Here is a 14,174-nt window from a genome sequence, read left to right as displayed (position 1 = left end):
ACTGTGGGTCATGTTGAAGAATGCACATTTTTCTCATTTACGTCCCACCATAACAAAAGTAGTATGTGAGTTATGTCCTCATGGAGCTGTAGGGTAGTAATGGAGGCTAGGGTAGTAATGGAGGCTACTCTGGCTACGGTTGTGTGTGTGTACTGGGGGCCACTTTAGTGGTGTGTGTGTACTGGGGGCCACTTTAGTGGTGTGTGTGTACTGGGGGCCACTTTAGTGGTGTGTGTGTACTGGGGGCCACTGTGGTGTGTGTGTACTGGGGGCCACTGTGGTGTGTGTGTACTGGGGGCCACTGTGGTGGTGGTGTGTGTGTACTGGGGGCCACTGGTGGTGGTGTGTGTGTACTGGGGGCCACTGTGGTGGTGGTGTGTGTGTGTACTGGGGGCCACTGTGGTGGTGGTGTGTGTGTGTACTGGGGGCCACTGTGGTGGTGGTGTGTGTGTGTACTGGGGGCCACTGTGGTGGTGGTGTGTGTGTGTACTGGGGGCCACTGTGGTGGTGTGTACTGGGGGCCACTGTGGTGGTGTGTACTGGGGACCACTGTGGTGGTGTGTACTGGGGACCACTGTGGTGGTGTGTACTGGGGGCCACTGTGGTGGTGTGTACTGGGGGCCACTGTGGTGGTGTGTACTGGGGGCCACTGTGGTGGTGTGTACTGGGGGCCACTGTGGTGGTGTGTACTGGGGGCCACTGTGGTGGTGTGTACTGGGGGCCACTGTGGTGGTGTGTACTGGGGGCCACTGTGGTGGTGTGTACTGGGGGCCACTGTGGTGGTGTGTACTGGGGGCCACTGTGGTGGTGTGTACTGGGGGCCACTGTGGTGGTGTGTACTGGGGGCCACTGTGGTGGTGTGTACTGGGGGCCACTGTGGTGGTGTGTACTGGGGGCCACTGTGGTGGTGTGTACTGGGGGCCACTGTGGTGGTGTGTACTGGGGGCCACTGTGGTGGTGTGTACTGGGGGCCACTGTGGTGGTGTGTACTGGGGGCCACTGTGGTGGTGTGTACTGGGGGCCACTGTGGTGGTGTGTACTGGGGGCCACTGTGGTGGTGCGTGTGTGTGCTGGGGGCCACTGTGGTGGTGTGTGTGTGTGCTGGGGGCCACTGTGGTGGTGTGTGTGTGTGTACTGGGGGCCACTGTGGTGGTGTGTGTGTGTGTACTGGGGGCCACTGTGGTGGTGTGTGTGTGTGTACTGGGGGCCACTGGTGGTGGTGGTGTGTGTGTGTGTACTGGGGGCCACTGGTGGTGGTGGTGTGTGTGTGTGTACTGGGGGCCACTGTGGTGGTGGTGTGTGTGTACTGGGGGCCACTGTGGTGGTGGTGTGTGTGTGTGTGTACTGGGGGCCACTGGGGTGGTGGTGTGTGTGTGTGTGTACTGGGGGCCACTGGGGTGGTGGTGTGTGTGTGTGTGTACTGGGGACCACTGGGGTGGTGGTGTGTGTGTGTGTGTGTGTACTGGGGACCACTGGGGTGGTGTGTGTGTGTGTACTGGGGACCACTGGGGTGGTGTGTGTGTGTGTACTGGGGGACACTGTGGTGGTGTGTGTGTGTGTGTACTGGGGGACACTGTGGTGGTGTGTGTGTACTGGGGGACACTGTGGTGGTGTGTGTGTACTGGGGGACACTGTGGTGGTGTGTGTGTACTGGGGGACACGGTGGTGTGTGTGTGTGTGTGTGTACTGGGGGACACTGTGGTGGTGTGTTTGTGTGTACTGGGGGACACTGTGGTGGTGTGTGTGTGTGTGTACTGGGGGACACTGGTGGTGTGTGTGGGTACTGGGGGCCACTGTGGTGGTGTGTGTGTGGGTACTGGGGGCCACTGTGGTGGTGTGTGTCTGGGTACTGGGGGCCACTGTGGTGGTGTGTGTGTGGGTACTGGGGGCCACTGTGTGGGTACTGGGGGCCACTGTGGTGGTGTGTGTGTGTGTGTACTGGGGGACACTGGTGGTGTGTGTGTGTGTACTGGGGGACACTGTGGTGGTGTGTGTGTGTACTGGGGGACACTGTGGCTATGGTTGTGTGTTTGTGTACTGGGGGCCACTGTGGCTATGGTTGTGTATTTGTGTACTGGGGGCCACTGTGGCTATGGTTGTGTATTTGTGTACTGGGGGCCACTGTGGCTATGGTTGTGTATTTGTGTACTGGGGGCCACTGGATATGGTTTGTTTGTATTGGAGGACACTTTGGCTGTGGTTGTCTGTCTGTGTACTAGGGGCCACAGTGACAAAGTTTCTCTGTGTGTACTGGGGCTACTCTAGCTAAGGTCCTCTCTGTGTGTGTGTTTTTCCTGCAGGAGGGCAGTGCTCCCTGACCATCGACAAGGCCCTGCCCGAGGACGAGGGCCAGTACAAGTGCCGGGTGGAGAACTCGGCCGGTAAAGCAGAGTGTTCCTGCATGGTGCTGGTGGATGGTGAGTTGTTCCTGGCTGCTGTGTCCCACTCCCATGAGTCCCCCTTCGCCTCCCGGCTGCCCCGGCATCACCCTAGTCACTTCCTGCAATTACAGCGGCCAGATTAGCCGAGCTGGAGTCCCTGCTCCAGGCTCCCACTGCACGTCCGCCTTTCCCAGCTCCCCAGCACTCACTAACAGGCCTGGATCATTAAGCAGGCACGCACGGTTCAATCCTAGTTTCAGATTATTTCGCAATACACATTAGTTGAACTGTCGCATACTTCTACTACTGTTGCAGTCAATACAAAAATATGAGATTATGAAACGTAATTTAGGGAAAGGGGGATACCTAGTCAGTTGGACAACTGAATGCCTTCAACTGAAATGTCTTCCGCATTTAACTTAATTTAATTAGAGAGGTGCGGTGGGGCTGCCATTTAGCAAAGTGAGTCGAGATAAAATATGTTTTGCAGGAGAGACAAAGATGGAGATAGGGGCATATCTCAGTGATTCAGTTCACGTTGGAAATCATTACATTTTTTACGTGGTTAATTTCATGTATGGTTCACTGTCCATACGGTCTATACACACCATTATATTCCAGATGCTGACATTGCTTGTTATGATATTTATTTTGGGATTATGTGTATTACTGCACTGTTGGTGCTAGGAAAACAAGCGACCAATAAACTATGATTTGATTTCTATAAAGTACTGTACAAGACTATGTTTAGTTTTTTTGTTACTGATACAATTGGTAGGGATTCTTTTTAGCATTAAAGAAATGGAAATGATAATGTGTGGGAATAAGTGACCTGAAACAGGTTTCCTTTTCCTCTCCCGTAGATCCTACAGACACAAACTCGACAGCAGCTGACAAGAAGAGCAAGAAGCCATCCATCCCTACCTCCGAGAGTGAGTTTCCAAAATATGCTTATTTCCCAAAAAGGAGCGGCATGGGATCTGCCTTTCCCACTGCTGCAGCCTGTCTGCCTCCTCGAGCTCGGGCACTTTTATAGCATGTGAACAACAATAAAAAATAGTTCTTACCCTGTAATCGGCTTGCAGTATGTAGAGAACAAAGGACAGAAATAAGATGTAAATAGTGATCAGTAAATGTTTTATTCGAAGTAGGTTCGATTTACGCTACTAGAAAAGATGCCTAAGGAGATGTGCTTATCTTAATAGTCCTCTTCATCTTTCCAAGCTGGAGGAGTGCGAAGGTAGTTCGACAGAGTTATGTGCTATACCCCTGCACATTCTTTTCCATATGATTTAATGATGTAAGGTTTTAGCCTGTAAAGAACCCAGCCGAATCCTCCTTCTGAATCAAGCACGCAAATCTTCCTTTACATAAAAGGCTTTGGATCAGGCACGCTAAGGGCTGAGCATGAAGCATGTCCGTTTAGCCCTCCAGCCTGGATGGTTCCTTCCAGGGGTCAGAGGCCACTACGACACCCCTCTCCTCTGTGATGTTTGACAGAGCTAATTGACTGCTGTTTGTCTTTAAGCCCGGGACACTCGCTGGCACTTAAAACATGCCCAAGGAGGGAGGGAGAGGAAAAGGCAAGGGGGAAAGAGAGGAGAAGGAGAGACCCTTTGCATGGCTGCCCTGCTTACTCAACCTCCTCTCCCGAACTTCCATGTAAGGCTCGCGTCTGCTTGTTCCTCAGCCATCTCTTGATTCAGCCAGACACACATGCTCCGGCCTCTTTTTCCAATACTTGGAGGTTCTGCAGAAAATCTGCCAGCTTTTGGATTTGCTTTTGTCCTGCTGGAATGTGGCCTGACCCAAACAAGCTACGAAACTCCGAGCTGTAGGATAGTTTGGAACAGTTAAATAAAAGCAGGAGGCCGAGACCTGACACAAGAGCCCCAGATGTATTAAGGCTAATCTCTTTTGATGTTGGATTCCCAAGTAGGGTAGATTTGAAACAAGTCAAATGTTTTCAAGTCCGGCGTTGGGTATAATTCTCTTTATAGAATGATTAATTCACTACAATGTTCCGATGGGGTATTGGAGGTCATGTGAAGCTATAACCCTGATTGTGATAGTTGGTGCCAGTGCTTAGTTCTTACATGGTTTGTTATTTTACATGGTACTAGAAAGCTTATTGTAGCCAAATGTAACGTTAGTTTTATAGCTTCATTCTATAGCTAGAGGATTCCTGATATCCTCAGGAGTGATAAGTATAATTATTTTGTCTTCATCTGTTGTGGTCTAGTACTGTCTTTATGCTAGCTAGGGCTATCTAATTTAAGTGCTGCCTGTTTTCCCAGTGGCTTACTTGGTGTGTGAACTGCTGACTGCTCATAATTTGCAGGTAGTTGTTGACACATCAACCAGGATCAAGGGAGCTTGTTTTGCTCCCCTCCTAAAGAAATTGCCTGACAAACTTGCCTGCTCCACCCCATCTCCTCCCTTCTGGAGACCTCCTCACTTCCCTCATCAACTCATCCCTGACCACTGGCTGCATCCCCTCTGACTTCAAAATGGCTCGAGTTGCGCCCCTCAAGAAACCAACACTTGACTCATCTGGCGTCAAAAGCTATAGACCTGTATCCCTTCTCGCTTTTCTTTCCAAAACACTTGAGCGTGCTTTCTCTGACCAACTTTCTCATCTCTCTCAGAACGAGCTTCTTGACCCTAACCAGTCAGGCTTGAAGACTGGTCATCCAACCGAGACTGCTCTTCTCTGTGTCAGAGGTTTTCCACACTGCCAAAGCTTACTCTCCCTCTATTCTCATCCTCCTAGATCTATCCGCTGCCTTCGACACATGAAGCATCAGATCCTCCTCTCCACCCTCTCAGGGCTGGGTGTCTCAGGCTATTCACACTCTTGGATTGCGTCCTACCTGGCAGGCCGCTCCTACCAGGTGACGTGGAGTTGATCAGTGTCTGCACCGCGTACTCTCACTACTGATGTCCCCCAGGGCTCGGTTCTAGGCCTTCTCCTCTTCTCCCTGTACACCAAGTCACTCGGCTCCACCATATCCTCACGTGGTCTCTCCTATCATTGCTATGCAGATGACGCTCAACTACTTTTCTCTTTCATCCCTTCTGACACCCAGGTGGCAACACGCATCCCTGCGTGCCTGGCAGATATCTCAACTTGGATGTCGGCCCACCACCTCAAGCTCAACCTCAACGGAACTGCTATTCCTCCTTGGGAAGGCCTGCCTGCTCAAAGACCTCTCCATCACGGTTGACAACTCAAGAGTCGCCTTCCCAGAGTGATCCAGGACAACATCCTGTCGTTCTCTGCAAACATCAAAGCAGTGACCCGCTCTTGCAGGTTCACGCTCTACAAGATCTGTAGAGTACGACCCTACTTCACACAGGAAGCGGCACAGGTCCTAATCCAGGCACTTGTCCTTTCCTGTCTGGACTATTGCAACTGGCTGATGGCTGGGCTCTCCACTTGTGCCATTAAACCCCTGCAATTTATCCAGAATGCAGCAGCCCATCTAGTTTTCAACCTTCCCAAGTTCTCTCAGGTCACCCTGCTCCTCTGCACCCTCCACTGGCTTCCAGTCAAATCTTGCATCCACTACAGGACCATGGTGCTTAACTACGGAACAGCAAGAGGAACTGCCCCTTCCTACCTTCAAGCTATTCTCAAACCCTACACCCCAACCCGACCACTCTGTTATGCCACCTCAGGTCTCATGGCCCTCCCCCCTACAGGAGGGCAGCTCCCGCTCAGCCCAGTCCAAGCTCTTCTCTGTCCTGTCACCCCAATGGTGGAACCAGCTTCCCCTGAAGCTAGGACAGCAGAGTCCCTGCCCATCTTCCGAAAACGTCTGAAACCCAAACAGTATCTTAAATAATTCTCAACACTTAACTAGCACTTGCACTTGCCCCCCCCCCCCCCCCCCCCCCCTTCTAGCTCTGACTCTACTGATAGCTACGTTGAGGAACAATCTTTCTATGCCTGTGATATGTGGTTGTCCTACCTAGCGATCTTAAGATGAATGCACTAACTGTAAGTCGCTCTGGATAAGAGTGTCTGCTACATGACAAAAATGTAAATGTTTTGATTCAGATTCTCATTCAGATGCATGGTCGTATTACTTCCAAGTGCTTTATAGAGTGGGCTATCGATGATATTAGCCATGTTATGGTTTTTCTAAAGCAGTCCCTGTTGCTCGTGCTTGTGTGTTATCTAGTTACAGTCCCAGAGCGTGGTGAGCCATGGGAAATGCGTCAGTGGTGTAGTGCTATGAAAACAAGCAGCTTTTTCATCCCCGCTGGAAAACTCTAACCCCTGCACATTTATTTAACTTGCGCTCGGGGGCACAGTCCAGCACTGCAGGGTCCTGGAGAGCTCAGAATGCACTGTCCCATCGGGACACTCAACCGCTCCTTTATCTCATATCGAACTGCTTTCATCTGTGCCTCTACTCCTTTTGACAGCCCGTAACAATGCTGGACAAGTGAGATGTAATGTTCTCCCTCTGTTATGACGAAGAGTGTGTTCATCAGGTAATCCAATGGTTTTGGAGATGCTGTTTCTTTAGATTCCATGTAGGGGGGGAAAAAATGAAAAACGGATTGTGATACAGGCCTGTGCAATGCAATGTCTCCATATTGTCTTAACACAATGAAAGTACAGAGAACTGACTCCAAGCCTGTGAGAAGGAACCAGATCAGGGATGCACATCCCTCTGTGGAAGGGTTAAGGCCGGACTTGTTTTGACAGCTTCAACACGTCTCCGGCTGGGTAACATGGTGCAACTGCTCTACAGCTCACATATGGAGCATGAGCCTTCCAGGCTTGATATTCTGGGTGCTGGCATAAGATAACAGTTTAGTAGCAAGTAGCTGAGAATTCTCCACTTCACGATATGTACATCACATCTCAATGGATTGTATCGTGGAACTCTCAGCTGAAGGCGACCCCATGCTTTCCATCCGAAACAGTTTATTTTTTTTCGGCTGTTAGTTCACAAATTTAACGTGGCAAGCAAAAGTCTATGCCCCTTCGGTGATTGGTCAACAGTAGGGATTATTCAACGAGAGACTAATTGTTTTCATGCACATTTTTTTCACGTGAGCAAAACTGCACCAAACATCTTAGTTGGATGTACATTTGTGAGACTAAGACCACCTTGACAAAAACATTTTTATGAGATTTCTTGAGTTACTTTTGGTCATTAGTGTATGTGGACACCTGCTTGTCGAACATCTCATTCCAAAATCATTGGCATTAATATGGGGTTGGTCCCCCATTTGCTGCCATAACAGCCTCCACTCTTCTGGGAAGGCTTTTCACTAGTGAGGGGTGGGCAATTCCAGTCCTCAAAGGCCTGATTTGGTGTCACAGTTTTGCATCAGCCTCAGCTAACACACCTGACTCCAATAATCACCTATGCATGATCTTCAGTTTAGAATGCAATTTGATTAATTAGCTGTGTTTGCTAGGGATGGAGAAAATGTTGACACAAATCAGGCTCCAGAGGACTGGAGTTGCACACCCCTGCACTAGATGTTGGAACATTGCTTCGGGGACTTGCTTCCATTCAATCACACAGCATTTGTGAGGTCGGGCACTGATGTTGGGCGATTAGGCCTGGCTCGCAGTCAGCATTCCAATTTATCTCAAAGGTGTTCGATGGGGTTCAGGGCTCTGTGCAGTCCAGTCAAGTTCTTCCAAACCAATCTTAACAAACCATGGACCTCGCTTTGTGCACGGGGGCATTGTCATGCTGAAACAGGAAAGGGCCTTCCACAAAGTTGGAAGCACAGAATCGTCTAGAATGTCATTGTATGCTGTAGCATTAACGATTCCCTTCATTAGAACTAAAAGGCCTAGCCCAAACCATGGAAAAACAGCTCCAGACAATTGTTCCTCCTCCACCAAACTTTACAGTTGGCACTATGCATTGGGGCATGTGGCCTGTAGCGAAATGCTTATGCTTCTAGATCTGACAGTGCAGCAGTATCTAACAGGTAATATCTAACAATTCCACAACAAAACCTAATGCACACAATCTAGTAATGGGATGAGAATATATAAGTATAAAATATATGGATGAGCGAGCAGTCCTGCTAGTCCTGGCTGTTTAACAATCTGATGGCCTTGAGATAGAAACTTTTTAAATCTCTGTCCCAGCTTTGATGCACCTGTACTGACCTCGCCTTCTGGATGGAAGCGGGGTGAACAGGTAGTGGCTCAGGTCGTTATTGTCCTTGATCTTTTTGGCCTTAATGTGGCATCGGATGTTGTAGGTGTCCTGGAAGGCAGTTAGTTTGCCCCTGGTGATGCGTTGTGCAGACCGCACCACCCTCTGGAGAGCCTTGCGATTGTGGGTGGTGCAGTTGCCGTACCAGGTGGTGATACAGCCCGACAGGATGCTCTCAATTGTGCATCTGTAAAGGTTTTAGGTGACAAGACAAAATTATTCAGCCTCCTGAGGTTGAAGAGGCGCTATTGCGCCTTCACCACACTGTCTGTGTGGGTGGACCATTTTCAGTTTGTCCGTGATGTGTACATTGAGCAGTGTGTCATTTTTATGGCGCTGGTGTGATCCTTTTGCTACCGAAGTCGATTATTTCCTGAAACCGCTGTTCCATTTATCTAGCGCTTTGATTTGTTACGTGTGAATGTCCACTGTCTCTTGTCACATGGCTGGCTGTTTTTCAAGGATACACAAAAAAAGCGGTTTAGTTGAACTGTAGATGGGTGGCTGAACTAGCTAGCTTATATGGTTATAAATCCAGGTAGCAGATAATGGACCTTATCAGATATGTATGTAGTTGGTGCTGTATATTAACTAATATACATGGGTTCGACCATAAATTCTTTGTTAGTTTACAATTTTACAATTTATGCTCCATGTATACAAAAACCACAAAGACTGCCGGAAAGCCAAGAATGAAAGATTGTCATTTTTTTGACTCACATGGAGGAACATATTGCCTGTAGCCTACTGTACATGGTAAGCTGTGGCACATAACCGTTTAGTATGAAAACTGACTGAAGATTTTTCTACAATATTCAGAACATTGTAATTGTCAATCTTCATACAATAAAATCAAATTTCATAAATGACATGTGGAAATGTATGAGTGAACATTAGGAAACAAGCAGCAGATGAAACAAAGCAAATGTAGTGTACTACGGTGCATTCAGAAAGTATTCAGACCCCTTCACTATCTCCACATTTTGTTACGTTACAGCCGCCTTCTAAAATTGATTAAATTGATTTTTTCCCTCAATCTACATACAATACCCCATAATGACAAATCAAAAACATGTTTATTTTCGGGGCAAAAAAAAAAACAAATATCATATTTACGTAAGTATTCAGACCTTTTACTCAGTACTTTGTTGAATCACCTTTGGCAGCGATTACAGCCTTGAGTCTTCTTGGGTATGGCGCTACAAGGTTGACACACCTGTATTTGGGGAGTTTCTCCTATTCTTCTCTGCAGATCCGCTCAAGCTCTGTCAGGTTGGAAGAGGATCATCGCAGGACCTGAAATGTCCTCTACTCTGCCAATTAATCCACACATAAAACGGTCGTCCGAATCATTTATAGTCATCTCTCTTCCTTCCGAGCTTTTTCTTCTCTTGACTTTATATTGCGATTGGCAATTTTCATAAATTAGGTGCATTACCGCCCCTGACCTCGTTCGTCTTTCAGTCACCCACGTGGGTGAGGAGATGGCACGTGGGTACCTGCTTCTATAAACCAATGATGGACTTGCAGCGCGATCTGTGTCAGAAATAGAACTGATTTTCTATTTTAGCCCTTTGCAACGCAGACCCTCGTTGGTGCGCGTGAGCAGTGTGGGTGAAATAATTGAATAACAGATTTCTAAATGTATTTTGCTATGCACGCGACGCGAGTGGTGTGGTCAGCCTGTTAGACCAATGTGTCACTCGGGAGGCCCTGAGCATATTTTGTTTTGCTGTATTTTGAAAGTTTATCGAAAAATATTCTGTTTCAATCAGGCCAGGAATTACTTATTTTTTTTTAATCTAACGTACTTCACTATCATAAAGCGGTTGAATGGAATCATGTTTACACAACATTTATCCCACTTTTTTCATTCAGCGTGTGACGCTGACCACGGGGCGTTGTGGGATTTTTTTCCTGAAGATAGAGCTGACTTGGAGAACTTCTAACCCAACTTCAACCTTATGTTATAACAATTGATTTAAGAGTTTGTAATTTGGGAATGTTTTCTATGGATGCTCGAAAGTTACTGTTATGTGTTTATGGCATTGACACAAGTGCTACACAGCCTTTAACCACTAGCGGTGAGTGGGTAAAATCACTGTGGAAGCCAAGCCAGGAAAAATGTACGACCTGTGTTGTGATAATTGCGTTGTTTGCTCTATAACCTGTTAGTTTATATTCCTTGCGACAGTGATACAGAGATGTATAATGCCGAGACAATAACAAAACCGGAGAGCAACCTATGTCCGGTGAAGTCCACAAAGCATATTGCATGTAAAAAAAATACAAAAAAAAACGTTACATGACCTACAATATGGTGAAGCAAGTTAATGTTTCCGTCATTTTCAGACTTCTAAACAACTATTGATTTAGAACCACGGTGTAACGGCTTGTGCTCTCCTCATCCTCGGACGAGGTGAGGAGAGAAGGATCTTCAGACCAATACGCAGCATTTGGGAAATAAGCCATCTTTATTATAAATGCGACGGCAACACGAAACGAAACAAAACACTTTCAAAACTACAAAATAACAAAACGACGTTGACGAGACCTGAACATAAAACTTACATAACTAAACATAAACTTACGTACAGGAAACAGACGACATCGAAACGAAAACGAAACAAACAAACGCTACAGTCCTATGTGGTACGAACATACATACAAACACAGGAGACAATCACCCACAAACAAACAGTGAGAATGCCCTACCTAAATATGACTCTTAATTAGAGGCAAACGCAAACCACCTGCCTCTAATCAAGAGCCATACCAGGCAAACCAAAACCAACATAGAAACAGATAACATAGAATGCCCACCCAACCTCACGTCCTGACCAACTAACACACAAAAACTAACATAAATAGGTCAGGAACGTGACACACGGAGAGTTACCGCAAGTCGCAAAGAAAACAGGAGCTGCCTCCACTATTCCAGCACCATTTCAACATAATCAAATAACCTATGCTTAGTCTAATACAGTGACAAGTAAAATATGCATAAAACAATTTAGTCCAGTCTTTGTAAACTAAATATGTGGCTGTCCATAGTTCTCATTTCTCTCTGTGTGTGTGCGCGTGCGTTCGTTCGTTCGTGCAAGTCGGAAAAAAATTGCTAAAATGCTTGCTCATTAGCCTAAATTCCTTTCATGGGCAACGATGTGCCAAGCCAGCTAGTTAACATTAGCCTACTACATCTAACTACATGTTGAACTTCCATCCTCTCTGGCCAGGGGCACAATGTATGAATTTATGGTTGGATCAGAATTGCACTAAGTAAAACCACAGCTCCAAATCTCTGTCTCCATCCATGGCTAATTTGAGAGGCAATTTTAGTTAGCCAGCGTAGGACCACAACACAATGACATGCAACAATTCAAGTTTGTTTCTGTCAATGACGTTTTGCTTTTGATGTGATTGGAGTGAAGCCAAATCCAAACTGGCTTTCCTTGACTTTCTTTTTTTTTTGGTGTGCCAGGACAATTCACAGTTGAGCTCTCTCAGCCAATCAGCGATAAGCTAAACTATGTTATACTTTTTCAATCAAGGGAGGCCAAATGCTCACTGGCTTCCCTTGCTTTCAGTGCTATGGATGGCAACAATGTCATACTCTTTTTGACCAGACAGAATCAGACGGGTACTGTTTCGCTCACTCTGATGTTTTCTTTAGTGAGATACAGCCTCTTGCGAAATGAAGGAAAATTATAAAACGCAGACAATTTCTGGGGGAAACCTGGCTTCCCTTGGTACCCATGAATACACACACACTACCTTTTTAACTGCAGCTCAAAGGCTGGGTGCAGTAGTTTATTTAAAATTCAAAACTGAACTGATGCATGTGAACTTTACAACCGGACCAATTAAGCTTTCATTAGTTCGCTGTTGATACAGTCCCGACATTTTGCATGTCAGCAGTCAAGTCTTCAAGATGCAAAGTGTCACCGGCCCCATCACGTTATCATGATGCAAAATGTGTTTGCGTTTGCCACATGATGTGGCCGGTGCCACATTGCTTCTTGAAAGTCCAATATCTTGAAGATTTGACTGCTAACATGTAAAACATTTAGAAGCAAAAATACCAAAAGAGTGGATTTCCCCTTTTAAGTTCTCTACTTGTTTTGGAAACTTCATGAACACAAGCTTTTAAAGAGTCCGCTGTTTCCCGCATTAAAACCTTACACAGCCATTCAGTGTGCTCATAACAATTTGAGTGTGTTTAAAAGCCTGCTCTCTTTGTTCTGCTGTCATTTTCTGTATTTGACGCTGCAAAAAAATGATTTGTACAGTATTCGCAAATGGAAACAGCAATGGTAGATGTTATTTGTGCAATTCAACTTTTTTTATCAACTTCATGTGTTGTTTCAGTACACTGGGCAAAAATAGTTGTTGTAAGAAGGATGTTATTCTTTCCAGAGAGGAGGATATCATGCAGAAAAGAGGGAAGTAAAGACATTGCGAGCTTAAGCTGTAATTCATCAAGGTTAATATTTCGTGTTGCTCCTTCCCATCTCATTAGTTTGTTTTTACTGTTACTTTCATTCTTGACGGCAATCAAATGTAATGTATATTGTGCCAAGAGCTATTTCCTGAAGACTTTGGTACTATTCTTTTGTATGACCAAAAAAGGAAAATACCAAAGGACATAAGCACAAAGGCAGCACTTTTTTTCCAGGACATCCACAAGAGAATAGCTCCCTCAAGTTCACTTATCAGACAGTTTATTCTCCGTTCCCATATACTGTCCTGGGAAGAACATTTTCTATGAAGTTCATAATGCCTTATAGTACACTAGTTATGGCAGACTATACGCCTAAGTCTTCAGAACTCATAAGTGGTTATAAAACCAAAACATTTTATAGATAATGTACTATAAAGGCAAATGCTTTAAACAAGGATTCTGAATGTACAAATGTGTTATTTCCCACAGCGTGTGCTCCGTCAGAGGCTAGCTGGACTGGTGTTTCGTACTGGTGGTAAATGAGCTGTACAAATTCAATCTTCATCTATGCTTTGATCAATATGTCTTGTCAATAGTAACATCTGGATTCCAGCTATATTGGTGCAGGAAACACTGAGTGATAATGTGGGGAAAAGAACAGGAACTTAAACTTTGATTTACTAATGCTTGCTGCGGTTGTAGCTCACAATGTCATCAATTGCAATGACATTAATTTATGCGAATCCTACACTCACCATTTTTAGATTCAGTCTGGGTTCTGATCAATATATTAATTTTACTTGAATTAATTGCGTTGAAGATTCACAAACGGGAATCATTTGTATCAAATCTCATTGGATCCATTATCGACTGTATTGACATAACTGCGGCCTTCCCAATTTGTAATAATTTGTCTCTTTTTCCCAGGTGAGGCAAGGATAAAGAAACCAAATACAAAGACTCCTCCCAAACAGGGTAAGAAAGACTTCCTCATACATGCAAATCATTTCTCTATGTACCTATGTACCAAGCTTATCAGAGTAGGAGTGCTGAAGTAGGATCAGCTCCCCCTGTCCAAAAAGACAACACGGATCCTAAATCAGCTCTTCTACTCTGGAGCACTTGATACATAGGGCCCCTGTACTAAAA

At 46.0% G+C, this 14,174-nt stretch overlaps 1 protein-coding gene across 3 annotated transcripts in view; it reads left to right on the top strand.

Moving 5' to 3' along the window:
- The window catches only part of LOC129816350 (myosin light chain kinase, smooth muscle-like), an 89,339-nt gene that overhangs the window by 58,019 nt on the left and 17,146 nt on the right, over window positions 1-14,174 (top strand). For all 3 annotated transcript variants that reach the window (XM_055870745.1, XM_055870744.1, XM_055870741.1), the window contains 3 exons: window positions 2,301-2,417; window positions 3,245-3,313; window positions 13,953-14,000. In XM_055870745.1, coding sequence (XP_055726720.1) covers window positions 2,301-2,417; window positions 3,245-3,313; window positions 13,953-14,000 — 234 coding nt within the window. The remainder of the gene's footprint in view (window positions 1-2,300; window positions 2,418-3,244; window positions 3,314-13,952; window positions 14,001-14,174) is intronic.

This window comes from Salvelinus fontinalis, chromosome 19 (genome assembly GCF_029448725.1).
Source record: "Salvelinus fontinalis isolate EN_2023a chromosome 19, ASM2944872v1, whole genome shotgun sequence".
In the NCBI taxonomy this organism is placed as follows: Eukaryota; Metazoa; Chordata; class Actinopteri; order Salmoniformes; family Salmonidae; genus Salvelinus; species Salvelinus fontinalis.
This window is presented reverse-complemented; position numbering and strand designations above follow the sequence as displayed.